Source organism: Neltuma alba, unplaced genomic scaffold (genome assembly GCF_004799145.2).
Source record: "Neltuma alba isolate B1F8T4 unplaced genomic scaffold, ASM479914v2 tig00012402_pilon, whole genome shotgun sequence".
NCBI lineage: Eukaryota > Viridiplantae > Streptophyta > Magnoliopsida > Fabales > Fabaceae > Neltuma > Neltuma alba.
The window spans coordinates 10,954-37,704 of NW_021636895.1; the positions used below are offsets into that span (position 1 = coordinate 10,954).

A 26,751-nucleotide genomic window follows, 5' to 3' on the forward strand; every position below is an offset into this window, starting at 1 on the left:
AAAAAAATCAATATTAATCAGTACATGGTTGACTATAAGCACACATAAGAGTTAGATAAGTAATTTACACATTAAGAAATTCAAATTAATTAGTTATTTATATCTTAAAAAAAAAAACAAAGTTTGACAGTTCCCTCGAAGACTTTGCAAAATAGTAGTGTTTTTGGTTGCTGTTCCTAATAAATAAATCTTCATAAACACGGCGAATCATCTTCCGCAAACATTTACGACAACTGTCACTCATCTGATAGTGTTTCTTGTGTTTTTCCTTAAACAAATACCTTTCCTACATATTTTCTCCTGTTAAGAAACCGCCATAACTATATCTCCTTACTCCCTTGCGTGGATATCAGCAATTTTTTTTTTTAGGCCCGCAATGGGATACTAGAATTTGGCGAAGTATTCAAGGAGAATCAACGATACTCCTCCCATTCCGTTGCATAAACATCTTTTAAAAGATCTTGAAATTCTCATTTATAAAACTCTATGCAAATTCTAGACAAAATCATTTTAAAGAATAGCCAAAGTTGTTTTAATTTAGAGATTAAAGAGGTCTTGATTTAGAAAGTGAGTGAGAGAAAAAAAAATTTCAATGAAGAGCGTTTATAAAAAAGCAGAAAAGAAACTTTAAAACATCAAGTGAGTGAGAGAAAAACATTCAACGAAAAGTGTTTATGAAAAAGCAGAAAAGAAATTTTAAAACATCAACTATCAACTAATTTTGTGTGTAAAATAAATAAATTTGTCTTGTAAGCACCAGAAGGAGCATATCATATTAGTGTTAGAAAACTGCAACCAGAACGATTAAAGTCTACCCGAAAAAAAATAACTTCATAAATGCGAGCTGAAATAAGCCGCCATGATTCTTTGGTTTTCTGGGCAAAAATATTACACAAGACTTGCCATTGAACAAAGGAATGCTACATTTCATGCTCCATCAAGCACATAATTAATAATAACAAAAATATAGAAAGAAGCAACAGCAGATGAACGTGCATGGAAACATGGGCACGAAACAGGAGATATTACTTGAGATATATTGCCCAGATCAATAGATAAAAAGTGGGAAAAAAAAATCATATCCCTATATATACACCAAATCTCCCAAAACCGTGCCATTAGAGCAAGTCAGAAGGGGATGATCAACAGGTTAGTAGTCAACCGGCCATCGGCAGAACGGGCTGGCTCAAAATCATTGCCTTCGCTTTTCCTTTTCAACAAAGGACCCACCATTTTACCCGTTTCTTCCAAATAATCTAACCCCTCAACCTTCCTTCTTCAAGCTGCGAAGGGCAAGCACAAAACGGCATCTTCATGCCAGTAATGCATGCATCATAGATAATGGAAAATCGAGTGCACATGCCTGAGGGGTTTCTCCAGAGCCAAACCAATTAAAAATCATGTCAAATTAACTATCATCATCCACCGCACCAATGTATGTTAAATCTGTTCGTCGCATCCTTATGGCCCCTTTAAGCCAACCAGCAGCTCGAAGACTAACATGGTCACCACTAGCAGTATTACTAGTAGACGGGCTGAGTCCAGCACCATCTTCTAACAGTGTCCAAGGGTCAACTTCAAAGTCATTGTCCTGTTGTTTCAACTTCCCTGATGTGTTAACTACACTTCTTGATGATGGAATCAAATTCTTCTGAGGTACATTCGAACTGTTGGAACTAAACCCAGAATTTGCAACACCTGGTTGGAGAGAAACAGTAGCAGAAATTGGGACAGATGGTGGCTGGCAGGACAAAGAGCACCGCAGAGAGGGAAGAAGGACTGGCATAGCAGCTTGGATTCGCCACCTGATAGCATCTGGCAATTGCATCCGATCAAGTTCATTCTGCAGGCAAGAATAGAGCATTAGATGTGCAACGAAACTTTCACCTGATTAACTTCATCCTTCACATATGAGACTGATGCGATCAGTTGGGAGAAGGGGGGGGGGAAAATCCTTATCTTAGAGCAATTACTAAGTCATGGAAGCAATGATAAAAATGAAAATCCTGCCATCCACCATGTGGCGCTGTACTGCTGTACGATTCGAGCAACCTTGTATTGCAACTAATCATTAACAAGGAAAGTTCATTCTTCACAAAGTTTGAGTATGATCAACTTCCTAGGGAGAATCAAAATTAGAGACATTTCCTTTAGTTTGCAATATTAAAGTTGGATTCCATGCTTTCTATTATGAAATTATATTAACTTCCTCAAACATGAGACCTTAACTTATATACACCAACCTACTTGAGATAACATCGTGAAATACTTTGTTCCCACATTGTTGATTTTATTTTGCAAAAACTTGAAAGTTGCCTATATTTGGGTCCCCATTCAACCAGTTTAAGGTCAAAAGCACCCAAATATTATAGTAACTTCACAATGAGTCATCATATATTTAGTTTAAATTCACTCCCCAACACTCCGCAATTTCTTGGCAGTTTTCTATGAAAAGATGAAATTAGCATTAAATAAAACTCAAATATGGCCAAAATGCCTTAATAATGGCCACTGAATGCAAAAGCAGTAAATTCATTCACTAGAATACCCAACCTGCAAAGTCTCCAGCAATTCTCGATCAGAACCAGAAAAATCCCTGATAGGTTCATTAGTTGTCTTCGAGGAAGGTTTTGACTTGAGCCAACTGGGAAGGCAATCACTCAACAGTGCATGCAAAACCAGCAACAAACGATCAAACAAACCATCAACAGAAAAATCTACCAAAGCAGCTTCAGAAGGTGATTCCACTTCCCTCTTCAGAAGAGAAGAATGCATGGCATCCACCAAAATGTCAGCATCCTCATGCACGACCCGATTACAGAGAAGACGAAGAATTACAGAGGCAAGTGAGTTTCTCATATTCCGCACAGATGGCTCCCTGCAAAATTCAATATATGAACTCAGATAAATTGAATTCATCGTTCTAAAATAGGACAGTTCACCCAACTATAGATATTTTGTATGCTACAAGTATTTCATAATCTCAAAATTACACAGGCCACAACCAAGTTAGCTACCATTTCCAACACCAAAAAAGAGTTCTCAGAACCATTATGAACTATGATAGAAGGAAAAATCTATTATCATCAGTCTGACAGCTCAAACACATCATATTGCAGCATGCAGGTATCTTATCAACATGTTAGAAAAACCACATTGCATTTAACAAACTGAGAAAGGGTACCCACATCTATAACAGCAAATGGGTTAAGATACAGAAGGCCAGATCACTAAACACTTTCCAGATATATAACATGCTAAACATCATCCAAGACTATTCCTATTTCACTCTGCTGCAAACATAACTATAGAACAGCAATAGTAATAACAATTCAGGAAACAAGACAGCTATCTCAAAAATAGCATAGGAAAAGCCTGGGAAGATAATAAATCTACTCATAAATTACCTATCTGTGCAAAGAATGGGAAGAAATCTCATGAGTAATTGCAAACGTAATGACATTGAAGCACGTAATGCTGCAGCGGAAGGTGGAGCAGAATCTGTAGCAGATACTGTAGCAGCTGCTGGTCGCCTTCCTAACCCAGGGCTGCCACCTCTCATATTCTTGCGGCTATTTACTTTATTTGTTTGACCTTCAATTCCAGAAGGAGTACTTCCGGCTGGCTTACTCGGCCCACGAGTAACTGCAGTTATTTGTTGCTCAATATTATACAACTGCTTGATCAAATCATTTGCAAAGGAATTGCGAGATTCTTCAGAGATTTGATCAATGCAAGGAAGTATCAACCCAATAAGAGCCCTTTCAGTCACATGCTGCTGAATTATGCTCAAGTTCTCTGAATCATTTCCATGAGAGAGCCCCTTTAGGGTCCTTTTCAAGTCCATTCCCTCTTCAACAACTTCTCCTTCTTCAAGACAAGCAGCTTCAAATTTCTTTTTGTCCCCCTTATTAGTAAATGAATCACTACCAGGACTACACCATCCCCAGGGCTCCCAAAACTGGGTTTTAACAGAAAGGCCTTTACTCTCAGCAATATTGTTTAGCCTTTGTCTTATTGTCTTCCGACCAAAAAGCACATCTGGACCTCCAAGAAACCATTTTGCCTGCAACAACATTGAATCCTCCAGTGATCTGCCAAAAAGATGGACCAACTCTGAGAAAAGGGGTGCAGCATCAGGTCTGACCAATAACCTTGTGAGTATAATTATTATAAAATTGCTCTCATTTTCAGAAGCAGAAGCAGCCTTCTCTGAACTAGGTGAGGATCGCTGTATAGCATTGGCCAAGGACATGTCGTGTGTCTCAAGTTTTTCAATGAGGGCTTGTTCATTAAGAAGCAGCCTGAGTTCCACCCACTGCCAGTGAAATTTAGCAGGTTGCAAGCTATCTAAAACATTCACAAGCTTATCCTGCAGCTTTGATTCACTATCATTGAACCGAATTTTAGACTCGCCATGACCAGAAATCCGGCTCCCATCCTCCTGTGTAAACATAGATTGTAACATCTTACAATCAATGATGGCATTCAGAAAAAGCCTGGCACGGAGAGGAATGAAGGCCTTAGACTTCAAATGCATATCAGAGCCATTTGACTCAAGCAAATTTGCAAATTCAGCATCACTTGAATCTGCAGCCATGAGATCATAAAGACCCTGACTGTCTCTCAAACATACTTCTCGAAAAGGCAAATGTTTCACTGCATCATTCATGGCCATTGTAAGAGACTGATACAGTTGATTCATGTCTTCACGGACTGCAATATTAGCATTCAGAATGAAAGGCCGCCACATAACAAAGGCAAATATTGAGTAGGCAGGTGGAAAGACCAAGCTTAAAGGGAGCATTCGCTGCATCCTTAAAAGAGCTATAATAGAAGGCTCACCCAAGAGTTCCACCACTAATCCTTCACAAACGGTTCTGCAGTTCCCAACAAGCAATCTAAACCAATGAACATAAAGTTCAATCGAACCATCAACTTTAAAAGCCCCAACTGAACGTGCATTCCCATTAGAATTAGATCTTGTACTTCTTGCAAATTGTACTACATCCAGCCCCTCCTTTAATTTTAGAATTGTTACCATTCTTTCCAAGCTGGTAACACCATATATAATTGCACCAACAACAAGTGCAGAAACCGCAGCAATTTTTGTTGCTTTACCAACCACGACTTTATTAGAATTAATTTGTACATCATTTGAAATACTAGTATTGGTGTCATGGACTTCAGAAGACATTTGAAACTGACCTCGGGATGCTTTACCAGAACCAGCAAGAGCAGTGAAAGCTTCTGTAGCAAGTGCAATTTCAAATACACGGCTTTGGCGCTCTCCAAGGGCTTCCTTAAGCAAACAAAGGCAAATAATATGCATCCGCAAAATGCATCTGGCATAGTTCAAGGAAGTAGTAGCCGATGTACTACTTGAATGATTACTGCCTGCTGAAAAATCAGGCATTTTTGCAACACTACCAACAATGGCAGAAACAGCTGAAGAGACCAAAGAAGGATCCCCTTCTTGTGCAGCACCACCAGTCTGCCTTATGCAATCAACCAGACCCACAACTATTTGTTGAGCAGTCTGATATCCATTATCCCATTTTTCAACAGCAGGACCTTTTGAAGTGCTAGAAGCAAATACTTTCCTCTCTTTCCCGAAAAGATAGTGAATTGCCTCTTCAACATGACGCTGCACAATGTCTCTCATACCCAAACCTACTCTGGATAACCGTCCACCACTAATCTTTTGACGGAAAAAATCATCAAGGTCCTCAACTCCTGCTGGTACTCCAAGTGGAATCCCCAACTCCGCATCCACTAACCGTCCAGACTCAAGTTCAGAGGAAAGCCTCTTATCACATGTTGCCTTAAAATTTTTCTCCCACTCAATGACGCCACTCACACTACCATATTTTTTCAACAAATAACGAGAAAAGGGTAGTGCTCCTGAACCTGAAATTCTCCCATTGGATGCTACGATAGCAGCAGCACGATGCATAGCAGCTGACAAAGCTTCAGGAATAAGATCTGCTGCAGCTAGAATGTTTTCATACCTGGACCAAAGATAATGCATGACAATCATCTTAATTAACAAGGAAACAGTCCAACACAATAATAAGAGAAGCAAAAGCAAGTTGTTTATGAACCACTGGTTCAATAATATTTTACAAAATAAGAAATAGTTTTATCTTGTCTAAAAAGGACAGAAAACAAGAACATAATAAAGAACAAGATTCAATGTAAGGTAAAAGTGTGGTACAAGCTCAAAGGAAGTTGTGGAAACCTTATAAGACACTAAGCAAACCTAGACCACTAACATTTTATTTTTAAAACTAAACCCGCCCATTCCATTTTACCAATATAATAGTTCAAGTCATTTGAGCAAGCCTAAGCAGCAGTCAAAGTAATACAGGTTTTGTTGAAGCTGCCCACATTTACTCAAGATTAAAAAGGAGGATGGCAAGAAATACTAAGTTAGGTACTTTCAACAAAAAATATAATTGAACCAAAATACATAATACATAATAGATCCATTATAAGTCTCAACAAGTTATTGGCAAAAAGAGGCTGTTTAGATCATCTATATCTATATTTCAGAAATAGGAGGCTAAGCCATTAGAAGGCGATACAACATCAAATATGCAGAAATGAGATGAGGAATAGAATGGAATTCACATGTTGAACTTGCCAATATAGCAAAAGTGGGCACATCTAACAAACAAAAACTATATAATTGAAATTAAAAAAGCACAAACCTTCGCAGTGATGATAGCAAAAAGCCTCTCCCACCTCACAAACTTGGTTTTCCACATTCCTTGGCAGCATCAGAACATTCCTGCCACTAGGAATAGTAGAACTGGGGCTAATGACAACCTTAGGCAGCAACCAGAGGAGGAACTTGACAGCTGATACTAAATCATCCGAGATATCCATCAGATAAATTATAGCAGAAAGTTCATCCTCACCAAGTTTCCACCGTATTGAACTCCGATCATCCACAACAGCAAAAGGCCTACCAAACTGGCCAACCTTGCCAACATTTTTCTCAGTCTCTTCTATGAGACGCCTAACTACAGTCATCAACCAAACTGTTACTGATCTTCTCTCAACAAAGCGAAGCCTTTTTAGTGTTTTCCCTACTGAAACTATATCCCCACATCGACTTGTTCGATTTCCATCCACTGACTTTGAGCTGTCACCCTCATTGGCAGTTCTGTGGTGAGGGCAACTGACTCTGTTATCACAGACATGACTAGTAGATGCTCCTTGGCTACCCTCAATTCTAGCAGCAGCCAATTGTGCAAGACTCTGGGTTTTGCGCACAGTCTTTTGGCGACTTTTAGTAACCTGCTTGATTGGTTTAAGTGGTTGATCAACTTTCAGAGACTCCAAGGACTTCAGCCCCTTCTTCACCCACCATGTATCTTCATCATCAGATAGAACGGGAGAATGACCTTGACCAAATGAATTTCTTTCCTCGCTTAATTTTTGTCTCTTTGCCTTTCTGCATTCTTCACACCCAGGTGTAACTTCCCCCGGATCACTCTTGCTCTGAGGAGACCCAATAGGTCTTTTAACACTCCCTTGAGAGTCATCTGATCCCACAGAGCTCAAATTAGAAAAGCTACCAGGTAAGTGTAGCAGCATTGAGATGGCTTCTTTCAGTTCTTCAATATCAATGTTATTTTTTATATTTTTTGAAGACAGTTTAGAAGGTACATTTTTCCAGTGATCAATTGGACCTATAGAAGCTCCATCCTTTGTGGAATCTGAAAATTTTTTCTTTAGACCAGATGAACCAGCACCATTATTGTCATTAAAGTGATCGCTAAGAGGAGAATGAAGCATAAGGCGCCGTTCATTTGAGTAGATTTGCAAAGCTTCCACAAGATGCGGCTCCTCAACTAGGCCTGATTCTTCCAATGCATCACGCAGAAACTGGCCAGGAAGTTGCTTCAGGATTCGGTAGTGTCTCTTCTGTCTCTCTAGGTCAACCACATTCACATTCATATCCATGATCCCACTCACTATTAGCTGGCGTACATATGCCAAGGGGTAAAATATACCTGCCCGTATGAGCTCCACTATGAACAAATGAAGTCGTTTGAGACCTTCACCTTTATGGACCACATGCTGATCGATCCAACAAACTATAACATCATGTAGGGGACCTGGGCTTTCAAACATAAGCGACGGACTTCTACTACTGTATCCGTTTTTTGATTTGGATTTTACTTTTGACACGTTAGCCATAAAAGTCTGGGTACTCTGCTGTCCAGAACATTTTGCTAAGTTGCTGACTCCATGAATGCTTTCATTCTTTCGCCTTGGACGATTCCGCATATCCCTCATATTCATCTTTAAAATCCTAACTGCTATATGCACTTGAGAAAGATCTTTCCTGCCTGTGAACTTGATGTCACATAGGGGAGCACCCCGAAAATCCCTGAAATCACATGTTGCCCACTCACAGAGGAAAAACACAGAATGAATGAGTGACATATTCACAGTCCCGATCCACTTGAGTGATAACCTTAAGCAAGGGCTGACTTTCGAAATCCACCCTTCAGATGCAACCCCATCATAAAGGTCTTCAAAGAGTAACTTATAGGCTCCATGTATATCACCTAACATAAGGGACTTATCCAAAACTTGAGCAGCCTTAGCTAGACAGTAACCAGGATAGCCTGGGTTTGCAGCTTTCACAAGATCTCCTGCATGCTTTTGAATGGATGTAATAACATGGCTAAATGCCAATGATTGATATTGCGCATCAAGTCCTTTACTTCTAAACATAAATGCAGCATCTTCTGAACTACTTTTTACCTTTCCCGCCACTTCAGATGTCTTCAGTAGAAAATTCCCATCATTTACTGTATGCGAAAGCACACAGGATGGTAAAGGAAAGCAATCTAAAGCAACAAAAGTATCTGGTGCTGCAAGAATTAAATACCGAAGCATCTCAATCAGAGCAGACGTTGTATATGCCCTCCGAGAATTGTCAACTAGATCTGATCCACCGGGTGCAGGATCACGAATGATGCGAAGTGCTATTCCAGCAAGACTGCGTACATATGCTTGAGATTGAACAATGGTTTCTAAAAAGCCATAAATAATAGGCAATAGCAGCTGTAAAATCTCATGCATTTGTTTTTCCTGAAAGGAACAGAAATGTCATAAATCAAAACCTCACAGAATAAAACCTTTAAAATCACTTATACGCAAAAGAGCAAGACCACACGACTGATTGTCCAAAGATTAATACCTTTAATTGAGTCAAAACCCAATCAATGACAAGAGAGGGAAGAATCAGCCCTTCAGTGTGATGCCATTGCAGAAGCCGCACAACATACCACCATTTAAAATGTAAAGATGGCTCATCAGAATCAGAAAAAGATGATAATGAATCAATTCTGTGTTGCAGCGAACCAGCATAAGGAATTTGTGGTGATCGATCCCGACTATTAGGAGCAAAATGAGAAGCATTTTTTGAGAAGAATTCATCCAGAAGAGATTGCAGGTAATCAACAACATCTTTAGTCCAATGCTCAGAACGAGTCAGCTGAGTTTTATCAGCAGTCCCTGAAGATAATGAGGCAGATCCAGGCCGAACCTGCAAAATTCAACCACAACCTAGGTTCCATTATTAAAAGGAACAGTACTTTGGGAAATGGTACTTTGGATATACCCCAACACTGACGTATCCCCACCTGGTTGAGGTAAGTTACTTTAATAAACCAGGTTGCCCTCAGTAATGGAACATTATTCTTGATAAGAACTTCTAGAAGTGATTTCTTCTTATAACCATGAGGAACATGATCAGCCAAAGAACGTAATCGTTTGTGCTGTTGAGATAAGCCCTGGAACAAAAAATGCAAGGAGTTTAAGTTATTGAAACAATAGCAATAGCTGTACCATCAATGTACTAAAACAAGACAACAATCAAATAAGATTGGTGAAAACACTCAAGGAATTGACAGGCATATCATCCTCGAGTGAGAGCTCAATCAATTTGTTACAGAAACTTACAGGACAAGGATTGTTTTAAGTTCGTAAATAGGCAAATAGATAGACCTAGACTGCTCAGCATATATTTAAGATATTACCATTCCGAATGTTTGACATGGAAGGATTCATATTTTTTTAATGTTTTATTTTGGCCCATCCCAAGAAGAGGCCCAAACCATCCATGCAAGCATTTTACCAGGATATTATTCTCCTCATAAATATTTGGTGGTAAATCTTTCAGCTCTCACTCCTTGATTAGTCCCTAAAGTCGACAGCCTGAGTCAACTAGGGCCAAATAACATGGATGATGCCTAGCTAAGTAAGTCAGCATCGTAACTTTTCTAATTACAAATTGCATATACCTCAATCCATTTCTTCCGCAAGTCTTCACTACATGGCCTTAGTTCAGGGAAAACACCAGGCTTAGTGAGATGTGATCCTGAAAGAGCAACACCATAGACTTGACCAGCCTGCCATAGTAAGCACTATGAGTCATATCCACTAAACTTCACAGAAGACCCAAAAAAAAAAAAAAAAGAGTACACAATTGACTTATTGTTGCAGCATATTTTCAGCAAGCATAACAGAAGCAGAATAAAAATTTTTACCTTCCGCTTTTGAACACGAGATTCATTGATGGCCCTCAGGCGTTTTCTAATGGCCTGGCAAGAAGATGGACTCAAATTATTTTTTTTCCTTAAAAACAAAAATAAATAGAATGAGCACGAATACGTGACCGAGATAACAGATTTACCTCTTTGCAATTTAGAACAATTGTCTTGTTAAAGTTTGCAACCTGGTTCAGTGAAATTTCTCTTGCTTCCTGATGACTCAGAAAGCATCCCAACGTTAGACAACAGGAAATCAGGAAAAGGATATTAAATTTCAAAGTATTCTTAAGACTTGATTATCAATCATTCATCAAATAAAGCTAGAAGCGAAGAATGCAGACTGTACCACTGCTTCAACTATCATGAACAACAATCGGTTGACAGAAAAAGTTAAAAAGAAATCTAATTCTACACGTAACAACAATCTAACCAATACCACTACAGATCAAATAAAACAAGATCATCTTTTCACCCGAAGAAATTAAATTACAAAAAAATCATCTTCTCAAAACAAGAACAAGTGAACACAACATCACAACATATGGCTTTTGAATAAAAAATGATGCTGCCACAATGCAGTGCTTTAATTGAAGTGTGAAGTTACAAGTAGCATTGCCTGGGGACCAGAAAAATGAAATAAAGAAGGACACATTAAAACTTGAATATACCACGGCTGCTTCAATATTATAAAAGAATTGCAAGGAGTAAATTGCAAGAAAACAAGAATTAGAAAAGTTTGAGGCATGCATCTACCACTCTTTCAGAATAAATCAGAAAAGGGTGTTTGGAGGAAATGCAAAGCAAAGAAAGAAGAAATGCCAATATATTATGACTTCAATATATACTAAATACATTCAACAAAAAATAGTACAATATAATAAAAGGACGGTCAGGAGCGCTCCCAATAAATTCAAAACTCCATGAAATAATCATTGGATGTGTATAAACAAAACGTGCATTGTCAAATCTGCTACTAATACAACCAAAACAGAATAAACCAAAGAGAAGTTTCATCATTCTACCTCAAGGCTCTCAATTGTCTCTCTATATCCAGATTGCACATATTCTCTTGTTAGAGTCTCCTCAGGGCAATTTGGTGTTTGGGGGAAAAAATCTGGTGGCCCAAGTCTGAGATTCAAATATTGACGTTTAATATTCAAATTTGATACATCGAGGATGATATAAATGCAAGAAAAATTAATAGTAGCTACAAAGTTGAACAACTGTGAGCTATACGCTTCAGAGTGAAAATTAACAAAATCCAAATATACAAGAAGTGAAGCATAGAATGATCAAAATCTATGAACTAAAATTGAACAATACATTAAAAACAGCTGCTCTGGTATCAGGGATTACCTAGAGTTTAACGGCTCTTTATCGCACCTCAATTTGTATGGGGCTAGCTGTGGTTGACGCCTGCACATACAAAACAAGGGTGTCGAGAGGAATTGGACGCATTAGGTCACTAATACGGATAGCTATCAAAATTAGTAAACTATTTTATTACTATGTATCAAACAAAGAAAATCAGAAATTAAAGTTATTAGCAATATTAAGTCAAAGTCAGAAATGAACTACAACTGTCATCCTTAGCATTTAACCAATTAGCTTAAAACACAGAGATTTATAATCTGCATACTCTTAGTCGGTTGGCTGACTGAACCCAAGGATCACATGTTTTAGTAGCTGGCTTTGGATTAAACTTCAATAAAATGAAAGAGCTTTTCACTCAAAAAAAAAAAAGAAAAGAAACAAAACAAAAATGAAACTTTTCTGCATCCATCGCATATAATCAAAAGTAGACAATTTAGTAAACTGAGATGGGATTCTTATACAGTTAATAAGAACAAGAAATAAAAAAAACAAATTGAAACATTCTGATTGGTAAAGAATAAAGGGGAAAAAATCAGAAGTTGCGAGAAGAATTAAATATTAAATATTATCATAATAACTAGGAGAAGAAGAAAAAAATTGGCAATAAGATCTCAAGGAGACAGAGAAGAATACCTTGAACTGATCAAGTAGTTAGCTGGTAAAGATGATTCAGATCTTCCAGTGTCCCTAGCTGAAGGCCCACCAATTCCACTGTTATTAACTGCACTAGTGCAGCTGCCAGCATGATACCTTTGCATTTCCCCCAACTATCACCAGCATACTGCCCCCAGCATCAAAACACAAGCAGTTGGATAGCTATAAAGCACCATTGACAATGTCTTAAGTTCTTTTCAACAAAAAACCAAGTTGCGCAGGCTACAAAAAACAAAGCATGCAAATCACAGTAGCCAAGGAACAACCCTTAATTAAAGAAAATAACCTTAAGTTTTGAATCTGTGTCACTGGATATCCTTTAACTGCTATAGAATGTACTCAGAGATAACATATCCCAGGCATGGGGCATAACGTATGGACCAGAAGAAGAACCACTACGAATTACGAAATATCAAGAAACGTGCATCCAGAGTGAGCAATTCATAAGCTTGTACCGTGTCCTCCGAAAAAGAGAAAGAGATAAATGGTGCCTTAACTTTCAAAATTAAAAATCTCAGGAAAATTAAAACCTCAAACTCTCCCCCAAAGTGAGTCCTGCTTCAACAGCATAATAACCTAGCCCGAACGCCATTGTGGAGAATAAACGGAAAAAGTTGACATTTTAATTAAGAAATTTAATATTTTTATGTTGAAATATAAGTCCATGGTCCATGTAAATCCAAATGCACTTCCAAGAAAAATATGAAGACATTCACGATTAGATAAATATATCCCCGCATGTCCCATATCTGTCATGCAAATGAAAATACGGGAACCCCCAACAACTTAGTTAACGAAATACTAGAGTGGATACGGACATGAAGTATAATCATATAGAGTTAAAACCTTCGATTATTATCTATCTCAGAGGAATTATAACACTTAAATAATACTTGTAAGAGACGGCGCCACCATTAAACTAAAATTTTGAACTTCACGCCCTGCATTTTGGAAATGCCAGGATTTATAACTCCAGCCCATATCCTGGCAAGTAAATTACAAGCGACAATAGAAAGCAGCATAAATCAATCAAAACGCCCCCGATCCAGGTACATACGTCCAAAACCCATGATACAATAACCTCGATTGAAACTTATTCCCTCACGCTTATATCACCAAGTAGTTTATATTACGTTTGAAGTAGCTAAAGCACAAAAAGAAACTTATTCAGGTGTGAAACAAATTGGAAAAAAACCCACTGACTTAATCTACCAATTAATTTCAACTTACTATTGAATCCAAGATGCCCACAAATTCTGGAAACATCATCACGCAACGAAATAAATCAAATCAAAAGCAAAATAACCGCCGGAATTAGAACTCCAAAGCACGATCCAAAACTAGGGTTTTCTACGAATTCTAATTCTTCAACTTGATAAATGCGCACGAGAGCTAACTGTGAAGCTGAAAATTGGGCCTTTGACGTGAATAAAGCTAGGGTTTTGATTGGCAATACCGCAAAACCTAAGAGCTTTCGAAAAATAACGGTAATAAGATTTAACATAAGGAAAAGCTGGACATACCTCGTGAGAAATTTCGAGCCCTGAGAGAGAGAGAGACGAAATGCACTGTGGATAGAGAAAGTAAGAGAGGGAAACGAGTTGCCACCGAGATGGAGGGTCGCAAGCTATGAGGGCTTTGACTCTCAGCTTTGCTGATGACGACGATGGTGCTTCTTCTGTTTCTTCTGCGTGATGGATTAAAGGGCGAAGGGGTTGGATCTAGTAATTATCAAACATTATGATTATCTTTTCTGTATTCCAATTTTGACCTCATAAAATCATGTTATTACCCTGAACGTAGTTGGAGGTGCACAATTTAAAGGGGCTGAAATGGTCAAACGAGTCACGAATGCAATCCATTGCGGAGTCAATCCGTAATGCATCCACGGGGGAATTAATTTTTTTTAACCATAACACCAGCAACCCCTCTATCACCAGTCACTCCTTTTGAGATTTAAAAATTAGGCCAAAAAATCTTGCAAACTAATTTTGTATGACATCCCCGCTTCAAATATTTTTAATTCACTGATTATTAATATTTATGCACACATATATGTACATAATTACATATATACTTTTTGGTCAACCATGCATATAAAGAGAATTGGGAAATATTCACAAATCAATGAGGCCGCACATTTTTTATGTTTGTATACTGTGAGGGGGAAAAAAAATAATACTACAAACTAATTCTTATAAGACTCTAGGACATTCTCGTTTATGCTTTTCTCTGTGTTCTATTCATTTATTAATTAAAAGAAAGAATTAAAAATTTTACACCTTAGCCATATAAACAAGATAAAACAAATATATCAATTATTCTATATTCACATTAAATTGATTAAATTGATATGTAAATAACTAGTTTATACCCCCGCGCGATGCGCGATTTGTCTAAAGTGTATTGTAAACTAACAAAGTAATTTGATTCAATAGAGGATGAGAATATTTTAAATTGTAAAGAGTAAGTAATTGCGTTGAACACATTAGTAATTAAGGGAAGTAAGTATTTTTAAAACTGCGTTCTAGTAAAAACAAAGCAATTGTGATAGACTTTTTTCGAAAGAGAAATGTGTTAGCAATATCTATTTTATATTATTCTCTGTTGTGTATATGTTTTGTAAACAAATTTTTTAATAAAGATCACCTAGCCCATTCTTTCATTTTGCCATAATTCCAACGAAGTTGCCATTCTAACAAAAATATGAATTTATGTTTTGTAATATTGCGTACTTGGTGACAGAGTTATATTGTTTTTAATGCTAAAGAAGTCGTGTTCAAGTTGTACATGAGGAAGGTTAGGATGGAGTTGAGTTCATAACCTTCTTCATATTTTTTTATTTCAGGTGGAGTTGATATTAGTTATTCTAAAAATTCTGATAGAAAATATGTTTCATAATTTTTATTTCCCATCGTCATTTGATAATATTTTGATTTTAAAAAACTGGATGCTAATAATACAATGACATGGTGTTATTGAGCTACGAGCTATTAAACATAACAAAAAAGATACATCAAAATAATGAATAATGTTAATCACAGAACATGTGGCATAAAAAGAACATAGGACTCAAGTTCTGTAACAACAGCTAGTCTGCTAATGACAATGAACATTCTGAAATATCTCTCTGTATACAACATTGGTAGTAATGTTGGTTGATTTATTATTCGAATCAACGATCAACACCTTTAGACCATCAATTCTTCTGACCCTTGACATTGCTACATACAGCTGCCCATGTGAGAATACTGGCCTTGGAAGATATAAACCAACATTAGTCATTGATTGTCCTTGACTCTTATTTATGGTCATTGCAAATGAAATAATGAGGGGGAATTGCCTCCTTACCATTGTGAATGGAAGCTTAGTTTCAGATGGATTCATATCCATACGATGGATGAGGACTTCTTGACCAACACTTGTGCCATTCAATGCTATAGCTTTGATGAAATGTTTACCAAGGAAAGTAGTTTGAAGTCTTGTCCCATTACAAAGACCAGATGCTTGATCAATGTTCCTGATGAGCATGACAGGACATCCTACTTTCAATGCTAATCTATGAGGAGGAAGACCAGAACAGTTGATGGTGTTTAAGAATTCAGTAGTGTATAATTCTTGGAACTCTACGTCTTGATCAGCAGCAGTTATTGAATCTGAGCTGAAGTACTCTACATATTCACCATCAAGCATTGAACAAACATGATCATTTATTTGATCAACCACTTCAATAGTTGGTGCAAGGATTGCTCTGTTGGTCAGATATTCAGAATTATTGATATGGTATTTTAAGTTTGGATAAGTAACAGACACAATGGATTGAATATGATTATCAGATGATTGGATTAGTATCTCACTTGGAATCTCAATATCTGTAACACCTTCATTTGGCAGTCCTATTTTACCTTCACCAACTTGAAGCAACCACTCTGAGAATTGTTGGACTTTCAAATTGTCACCATGATCTCCACTTGATAATAGGCGCATGTTTTTCGTAAGTTGAAACATTCTACAATGATTCCATAGTTCAGATGAATTGATTGATGCATCAACAATATCAGCACGGCCTCCTTTTGGAACAACCGGCAATATTTGTCTAAAGTCTCCACCCATGACAACACACTTTCCCCCAAATGGATGGTCACACTTCATGATATCTTTAAATGTTCTATCAACAGCTTCAATGCAATATCTCCTAACCATGGGAGCTTCATCCCATATGAATAACTTTGTATTTCTAATGAGGTTAGACATTGGTGAGTTGTGTGATATGTTGCACATTGATTCCTCAGTTATATCTATTGGTATTGCAAACCTGGAGTGAGCTGTCCTGCCTGATGGTAATAACGTTGCTGCAATCCCACTTGATGCAACGTTTATCACTATTTCACCTCTTCCCCTAATAGTTGCAGTCAATGCATTCCACAAGAATGTCTTCCCAGTACCTCCAAAACCATAAACAAAAAAGAAATTTTCATTTGATGAGTCAATTGCATTCAAGATCTCATTGAATATATTCAATTGCTCATCTGTTAAGGAAGCTCTTAACTTATCTGATTCAGATCTACAGCTGTCTCTGTCATAGTTCAGCTCCTGCAATAATAAATGGTTCCTCATATCAATATGTGTATCTGTTTTTGGCTTTGGCATTGAAGGGAAATCACTCAAAGATTTCCCGTTCCTCTTGAGTAATCTTTCAATTTCAATCAGTGCAACTTCCTCCTTCTCATCATCAGTTATACTAATTCCTACATGTAATGATAACAAATTAAAGTTTATTAAGATTAATTAATAAGGATGCACCAATAATTAAAAAATATCATGCTATAAAATAATGATAATTTGATAATATATTTGATAGTCATTACCTGATAGTTGTTGTTGAGGTCTGGCAACATACAACATATCTTCAAAAATAAGTTGCTTAGATTTCTGCCAAACTAAAAGTGGTTGTGATAAGCAGTTGCAAAGTAGCATACTAACAAAGAATTTTCTGAGGTAATGTCCAGATGCCCAGATTGAGGCCTCCTTGATTGCATCAATAAATTCTTGATCATCGTTGAGCAAACCAAGGGCATAACATGCAGATTTAAAAGTTGGATGGATAATACCATCGACAGTTCTAATGTCCTCATACGATTTAGGTCCTCGTGCTTTGGTGAGGAGAACCCGCAAATAATAGATCTCTCCCTGTGTTGGTGATGCATGTGCTAATCTCCCAACTGCAAATCCTCGTTGCCTTGGTTTCCATATTCTCTGATTCTTATCAAAAGTATAGTATTGTGGAATCTGTATGTATGTCATTGTTTTTGCAAGCCCACCAGATTTGTTCAAGTCCATCCAGGCTAAGAACATCGATTCTTTCATCCTTGGCTTGTCTAGTAATGATGATACAGATGACTTCCCAGAGTAGTAGACTACTTGCTGTTCTGGCAAGTGAAAGGATAGACGCTCGACAGAAGGATATCTATGATGAATGTCAAAAGCAAATATACGCCATGCAGCTTCACAAGGTGAAACATATCTACAATTGAGATAATGTGATATCTCATCGAATGAAGTTTCTGAGCTACTTGTATCAGGATTGCTGTAAATCCCTGCAACAACTCTGTCATTCCCCTTGCTAATGTACTTGAAAAGGTATTTGACTGCTCTTGACTGGTTTGTTTTTTCAACATTAATATGAGCCCGGAATAATCTGAGCAAATGTGGATTGTAAGGCACAACAAACCTATTATCTAATGGTATGCCCTTTTTTTCTATAGTCCTTCCATCTTTGCGCCTCCTGTATGTAGGGTACCCTTCTTCATCAACAGCTGTATTGTCGACATATTTTTTTGGAAAGTACTTCGAGCATTTTCCATCTTTCATGCAAGGTGAATTCTTGTTAGAGTGTCCACATGGACCATGAATCATGTAATTACCCACGAGCTCATATAACTCAGGATCTAACTCTTTATCTGGTATTTCTGCACATATTAATTTATCCACATCTTCTGGTGTTCTGGGCTTGTCATCATGTTCAAGGAAGAGAATGATATGAGCATGGGGCAATCCTCTCTTTTGAAACTCGATTGTGTATATTTCTGCAGTAATATAAAAAAATAAAATAAGATATTACATAACAATTATTAAAAAATCTCATACTTCCAAATCAACCTTGTGAATAATAAAAATGTATAACAGAATTTTATTTTGGAATAAATATGAGGTGGACTTGGTCAATTGATGATTACCTGCCCTAATCTTGCCGAATATTTTTTGTTCCCTAATAACTTTCATGAGAGCATCTAATTTCAATTTAAATATCCTTGATAAAATTTGCGGACAATCTGATTGATTAAGCTCATAATCGGTACAGTAACGCTTTACTTCCGGCCAAGCAGGATTACAAGTGAATGTTAAGAATATATCTGGATAACCTGCATATTTACAAATTGCCATTGCATCCTGAAAATTGTTCACCATGTATCTTGCACCACCTGTAAATGAAGATGGAAGAACAACTCTTCTTCCAATCATTGATGCATTTGTTTCACCTCTTGTAATAGCATCAGAGATTCCCTTGTATAGGTCGGCTCTTATTTCCTTTTGATGATCTCTTATGTACTTCAATCGATCACTTTCAACCATTGTGTAGCCATCAACAATAAATTGTTGGAATAACCTTCTAGCATGCAAAATAACAGACTCTTCATTCTTCCTGTTCATCAATCTATATGCTAGATATTCTCTAATAGTCAATTTTTTCTTCTTCCTTGTGTGGTAGAGAGATTGAGTAGAGTGCATAATATTTGGATCATAACCATTATTTCCAAAATGAAATAACAGTGGGTACTGTAATGGTAGGTATGACCTGTGAAATTCATCTATTCGTTTGAGCGTCCCTTGTTTTTCCACAACAATATCTCTCTTGTGATATGATCTGTCAAAATCACCAACTATTAGTGCAGCAACTTCTGATGATGTTGGAAGATTATAACATCTATTGTCAGGGCCCATATGCCTTATCAAGCAAATCTTGACATTTGCATGGCGATCCCTCTTCAGTATATCAGATGCATGCCTATATTTTTTGACCAGTGAATTATGTTCGTCAAGACATTCTTTGATTTCATGTGCTATAGTCACATCCACTTGAGATACTTCACTGTGATTCCTATGTGATTTAAAATAAGCTGTGAGGTTTAACTTCTAATCAACAATAGTACTTTTTTATTTTAATTTATAATAGATAGATTTAAAAGAGATGTTAAAAAAAACGAAGAAATCATGTGACGTAATGTTAGTGATTTTTTTAACAAAAAAGTTAGTGTTAAATATTCACTACGTAAAAATGATGGAAAAGCAATTAGGAAACCATAAAATAAATTCCTATACATATTAAAGAATATTGAAATGAATACATTATTACAAATCACAAATATTTGGCTATATTTTTTTGAATTTTTTTTTTGGTAAAAAATATATTAAATACTGATGGTGCTATTAATCTTGTAAAAGAAACATACCTGATTGCTGAAAGCCGATTTGCTATTTCATGCTCCGTATCATAAATATATAATTGAGAGTACACTGGATTAGCTCCTTCTTCAGGTAATAAACTACCTATATAGTGGTGGTTCTGTCCAGATATGACAAAGGTGTAAGGTCCCCCACCATTACTGTTTAGAGAATGGTTAATCTTCCCTCCCATTGAAGTGAAGCAGAACATATTATTATATGCTCTAATGCTTGATTGGAACTTTTTGGATTTTGGATCACCTTTGTCAAAGAAAAGTTTACGGAGCTGTTCAGGAGGAGTCTGTAAATGAGGTACAGACACTTTACCATGGGAGCAACATATTGAAAAAATTGGCCGTTCATTAGATGGAGCTCTCTTTATTCTCTCATTGAACCATAGCATAGCTCCACAATATTGACATTCAAATTCTGGATTTCCCTCATCAAGATAGCCATCAAGGTTGATATTAAATGAATCATATAAGTGGTCATCTCCTTGAATACCTTCTGAGGCTGAAATATCCTCTTCACAAAATTTTCAGAAATATGTTAGCTGATTCAATGCAAATAATATAGTAAAGGACATTATATATGGATGAAACATGCACACACCTCTTCTGGTGTCATGATAAAGCTCATGGGTTAGATTCTCAGCAAGACTTGAGACATTCTCAATACGACGTCTCTTGGGACAAAAAGCTCTTTCCCCATTGGTTGAGAAATATTGAATGTCTTCCGGTGGAGCATGATTTGCAAATGAAGTTGGATTAACCTCAAAGCCTCCTTCTTTGTAAAGCGTTTGGGAATTAGTAATGTCGGGTAAAATTGGTTTCGTTGGAGTTTCATAAACCGCTTTAGACCTTATAGAGAAATGATCCTGAATTATGTTCTGTGCGCCATCATGTTGAGATCGGCATTCCTTCATCTGCATTTCAACTGATGAGATATTCTGATATGCCTTATCATGATCATCTACAGTAAAGAAGAATACTTTAGTATGAAGAGTATATACAAATATATTTTGAAGAATGCCATAAGAAAATTTGGAACAGTTCTAACAACATACTGTTCTTTTTTCTCTGTTGTCTGGTCATCTTCTTGTGCTGTACCATTTTCTCTCTGCCCAAAGAAGGTTGTTGGACTATAATAAAAGAGCTATAATATAAATTAGATATGTGTTTCGGCAAGCAAAAAAATGAAGCAAGATATGTGATTGGTCTACTCACTATTGGCTACTTTATCCATACAAGTGATTAATGAGTTGGAGATCAAATATGATTTTTGATTGGCTGTATCGTTGATCACTTGGATCACACTCTAAAAAATATAAAACATGGTTGGAGTATTGTCAAAGTTTTACATTTAAAATAATTTTTTATTATATATTGATAAGGATCATCCCCATCGGTTTTTGAAATCGTTCAAGAATCATCATTAAAGTAGGCTAATTCTGCATTCATATCGGAAGGAGAGAGATATCTGAGCATAGAAGAATGAACTCCAGCGTATAGCATTGGGACTCTAAAATGCAATAATGATTAGGATTGGCACCTCACCCTATAATAGCCATGTAAATTGTATGTGTAAACATGATCACAGAAGAACGATATGTCATTGTACACGAAACCCAAGAAGTGATGGAAACTTTTAAAGAATAATATTCTCACTAAGTTCCATGTACAAATAAATATTTTTTAAAAAAACTAAACTACAACTGAATTATGTTGATTGGTAAATATGGTGATAAAATTATTTTTTAAAAGTTGTAACTTTGATTTTTTGAGCGTAACTTTTCAATAACTGCCATTATCAAACCCACATGGTAAGGAATGATGACACTACCACTGTTATCCTAAACATTGAAATATGCTCGTAGAAAATAAAGAACAGTAATAGTGAGGAATAAATGATATGAAATAAGTAAAAATAATTTTATTACTTTAGTTTTATTAACTAAGCATCTGATTCAAAAGGTCAAAAATATTTTTTATTTTATTCTGCTGTGAAATATTATTTATATCAATGACAAAAAAAAATTTTTAAACAAAATATTTTTCTCTAAAACTTATATTGTAATTTAAAGTGTTTGATTAACATATTTTTGAATGTAATTTAAAGTGTTTGATTAACATATTTTTGAAAGTTTTAGTTATGTATACACACACAAAATTTTAAACACTCTAAGAATTATTTATGCGTTTTTCAACCTGAAAAATAATCATAAGATATGAAGACCACTTGCATGGCCTAATTAGAATTTTATTAGAAGTGTAAATCATAATTTGGATTTAGATATTTTAGCCAGATTTTATTTACATTCTCTCAATAATATATTTAACGTCAATGAGAGGTAAGACATATAATTAAAATAGCGTGTTATGGCAATCTTGGATATGATTATAACATTTGATTGATATACTCCCAAAACTCATATGTATTGATATTAAATATGCTATTCATTTTGTGCACCAATTATTAATATTAAATATTCAATAAATCAAATGCAAAACTTTTTAACTTGTTGAGTTAATATAAGTGTTCTAAGAGAAAATCCTGAACTGGAGTCCATAGAATAAATTATTAGAAATTAATTTAGCATTTGGAAAAGACTATAGAATTATAATTTATAAAGTATATATTAGGATGGAAAGTTCTACATTATTTGGTTAATGTTTCTTGACCATATCTTGTGGGCAATAATTTTTAAATTAATTTGTCTATTAGAAGAATTTAAATACATCCAGCATAAGGAATTGAAATTCATTTCACAATTAAACATGATAATGACACCATATTAATTTGGTGCCTCTAAAATATGTCTAGATCACAAAAGCCTGGATGATTGAAATAGTAGACTAAATCCAAAAATTGAAGTTGAAATGGCGTGACTAAACAAACAAAATGAGGCTGCTCTTTAGTCAACAAACTTCTTTTTTTATGGTTTTCAAAAGCTGGGTTGAGCTGAATGTAGGGGTCAACATCTCTGAGAGACCACCGTCATCAACTGCTTGGGAGATGGTTTTGCTCAGTTTCCTCCTCTTTGCATTAGTGTCCTCTGGAGTGACAATCTGTGAATCAGTCAGGTCATCATCTTCTTCTGCCTCCACAAGGACAATTTTTGGAGAGGATTTTGACGCACTCGATTCAACCGGTGAAGCCTGTTAAACATATTTTCAGTATATTAGGTACCTCACTTTGATATATTACAGCTTAAAGATCTTTGATTATAAGTATAAATGATCAATATTAATAGTTAATACCTCAGTTAGAGTTGGAGGATTTTCCTGGTATTCGCTATATGTGAACCTTTCGATTATGTGCATATCATCAGAAAACTGTGAGACACCCATGCTACTATTCGGGTGACCGATGTTGAAGTCCTTGATTTTAAGTTTGACCAGGACTTCCTTCCCTATGCAATCGGACAGCTCTTTAGGAAATCCCATAGGCTTGCCCATCTGTTAGCATCACATAGTGTAATGTGTTAAAATGCGGTACTGATATTCAGCAGAACAAATTTATTTTGACAAAATTTCCCAAAAGAGATCACCTTAATCATTTGATCCTTGAGGTCGGCAGCAACACAGTTCAATAACTGAGAAGCTAAGCGATTGAAAAAAATGATTGAACATTTACCAGTGGAATCCCTTGCTTTGTAATGAACTTTGAACCTATATGTATTAACCAAGTAAATATTACTTATGTAGTTAAAAAGGAATAAAGATAAGTCACTAATAGTAAAATAATATGGTATATTTATCTTGAAGAATATTTCATACTTGGGTTCAGTCATCTTGACTTCTGTGTTGCATGCGCTACACTTAAGTTTCCCATTGACATAGAATGGTTTTTTATCACATGGACATCCATCGTAATTCCAACCATATGCTGTTTCAAGCTTCTCAATGACCAACTTAGTGACAACCTCACATGGCTAAATACCAAACATATATAAGCACCTCAATTAAAAGCAAGTTGATAACAGAGTTGTTTTTCGATCAATGTAAATAAAATTATACCTCAGTGAAGTTCATTATCTGAGCTACATTAATCCTGCAAGGGAAACTTAAGAGTGACTCATTTGTAGCAGTTGCAATGACACAGCTTGATACCTGGGATAAACTTTGACTTGCAACTGGATTATCTTCAAGACTAAACATAAGTGTTGGAAAATTATTAATAATTGGTCACTTTCATGCTAACCTTAATCTTAATAAGTAATAACTTAATAATGGTTGATGAAATTAACCTGTCAAGTAGTTTCTTGGTCTCAGGGAGGTCAGGATTGAAAACTACCTTGGTCCCCTCAAACTGATTAGTTAAATGTCCGAAACCTAGATTTTCAAGGTTAAAGCTTGATGATAGACATGAATAGCAATGAGGTAACACCTTTAATAACATGTGATGATACATATACGTACCTTTTCCCCTGTTGATTCTTGCAAAACGAAGGAGCACAACAATAGGTGGTTGTAAGTCTTCCCCTTTGGCTCTAAATATTTCATTGGCACACTGACCGAATACTACCACATTGACAGATCTCTCACTGCAGAAAAAGGAAAAAAATCCTGTTTCTAGGCACATATAACGAAAATATATATAAGAAAACTGGTTGAAATAATTGTGAAAATCCAATACATAGTAACAGGGACAACTAATAAAATAAAACACAAAACATCTTAAAATATAAACTATAAACTGGGCTAATCACTTCTCATCCGCAATTGTGAAACTGAGCTTCCTTGTACTACCCCCTTCTTTTTTATGATCCTTCAAATCTCCAAATGATTGTAAAAACCCAATAACATCTGGAAAACATAAAAAAAAAAAAAGACTTTAAATCCAACTTTTCTTAAAAGAATTAAACAATGACAAAATGCTAAGCAATATAAGTATGTGATCCAACCTATCAAGTCTTCATTGTTGGCATTAAACTCAGCAACATCCTTGATTGTAACGAAGTTGAATGCATCAAATGGAATTGAAAGATCACTTTCCTCGATCGATGTTGAACAATGAAAGCTTAACTTATATTTACAATCTGTAACCTTGTACTCATCTTTGTTAAGGAGCACTTCAAAGTTCTCAAAATGATACACTACCCCCTCCCGAAGTTCTTCAATGATACGTCTAATTAGTGATTTCTGAGTGGTAAATGCTTCAATCCTACTTTCCTACATATAGAAGAAGAAACTGTGATAGGGTATTTGTAAAAGTTAGATGGAACATGGTGAAAATGAAATAAACAAATACCTGTTCATCCACTAATAGCATGGATACCTTCCACACAGCATAAGGAGGGATCTTTCTGGGCACCGGCCATTTCCTGACAATCTTCGCATGCAAACTCCATGTGTCTTTGCTGGAGTTCAAGTCTTCGATAAAAATTTTTGCAGTAGGAGCCATTTTTTGTACAATACTGATGTGCCTTAAGACGCAATAATAGTAACTTGATATTCAGGGTGATAGGCAGTACAGATAATGATCAAACTAACGTGATATATATATATGTTCATCTATGCAGAATGACCCCACTGAAAATTTGGCAGGATGTATGATTTTTGAAATTCCCTCATAATCCTGAGAAAATTTTTCCCATGATCCGTGGCTCCTATCAAACAGCCAATTGTTGACAGCAAAAAAATCCAAGAGCCAATGGTTAAATTGTTAGGTCTAATAAAAACGCACCCAGGTATATGACTGATAAAATAATAAATGATAATGTGCTTGGAATAAAAGAAAATCAGCATGTGTAGTAGACCATATCTTTTTTTTTCCTTGAAGGTAGTAAATGATATGACGGTATAATAATTACATGGATAGATGCGTCATCAATAATTAAGAATCTATCCAATGCCAATTACATGAGAAGACATTATAAACATCGGGAATTGATAATGGCAATTGATGATTGACAACGCATAGCAAAGAGGAGTATTAGCATCGGGAATTGATAGCACCACAGAGGTAATAAATTACATGAGAATATTGTGAGCAAGAAATGTAGATGGACGATTAGGGTTCACGAGATGGAAATATTGATACATCGGGAATTGATAATGGCAATTGATTGACAACGCATAGCAAAGAGGAGTAGTAGCATCGGGAATTGATAGCACCACAAGCAAAACCCGCATATAAAAATATAATGTTCATCCATAGAGGACCAATTGGAATAGAGCACATGGCAGGAAGGGAAAGACTGAGGTGGGCCAATGAGGGACTTCGTACGCGATTTAGAGATATGAGTTGATGATTTGGAAGTGTACGCGATAAATTAGTCATAAACATGTACTGCAATGAATAAGTATAATTTTAAAATGAGAAAATTTCAATAAAATGACACTTCAATTTATAAAACCCAAATGATCACTGAAACTTACAAAATCCCAAATTAGTCATCCTGACTAAATTGAAATTTTGAAATGCTAGTAAACTTATAATATTGCTTTTTAATTTTTTTTAAGAAAAATCAACAGCCGCCGGAGCACTAGCGATCAGCACTGGAGTTCAGGTGACGATTGGTGCCAAAGCTTCGATGGATGGTCCATCATAAGTGACCAGAGCTTTGGCAATCGGCAATTATTTTTGGAGAATTTTTCAAGTCAAGTAGCATAATTAATGAGTTCTTTAATACTATTAA

The 26,751-nt window shown here is 36.1% G+C and overlaps 2 protein-coding genes across 2 annotated transcripts; both read right to left on the reverse strand.

The window, feature by feature from the left end:
• Window positions 1-1,005: 1,005 nt before the first annotated feature.
• LOC114726724 (mediator of RNA polymerase II transcription subunit 12-like) lies at window positions 1,006-14,281 on the reverse strand. The gene is given in 14 exon segments (XM_028913406.1): window positions 1,006-1,843; window positions 2,554-2,878; window positions 3,408-6,011; window positions 6,714-6,735; window positions 6,738-9,114; window positions 9,224-9,571; window positions 9,669-9,818; window positions 10,329-10,436; window positions 10,575-10,628; window positions 10,721-10,789; window positions 11,600-11,705; window positions 11,934-11,993; window positions 12,585-12,767; window positions 14,129-14,281. Coding segments are annotated over 13 exon segments (6,783 nt in total). The 5' UTR covers window positions 12,710-12,767; window positions 14,129-14,281; the 3' UTR covers window positions 1,006-1,408.
• A 1,423-nt stretch (window positions 14,282-15,704) lies between these two features.
• LOC114726768 (uncharacterized) lies at window positions 15,705-25,514 on the reverse strand. Its single transcript, XM_028913465.1, has 15 exons — window positions 25,362-25,514; window positions 25,015-25,282; window positions 24,820-24,916; window positions 24,530-24,654; window positions 24,358-24,442; window positions 24,128-24,260; window positions 23,888-24,042; window positions 23,659-23,779; window positions 23,369-23,566; window positions 23,101-23,266; window positions 20,721-21,080; window positions 20,117-20,633; window positions 18,842-19,671; window positions 17,474-18,691; window positions 15,705-17,353 (listed from the first exon to the last, which is right to left on the reverse strand). Exons 1-15 carry the CDS (start codon window positions 25,512-25,514, stop codon window positions 15,705-15,707), a joined length of 6,075 nt encoding a protein of 2,024 aa, XP_028769298.1.
• Window positions 25,515-26,751: the final 1,237 nt, after the last annotated feature.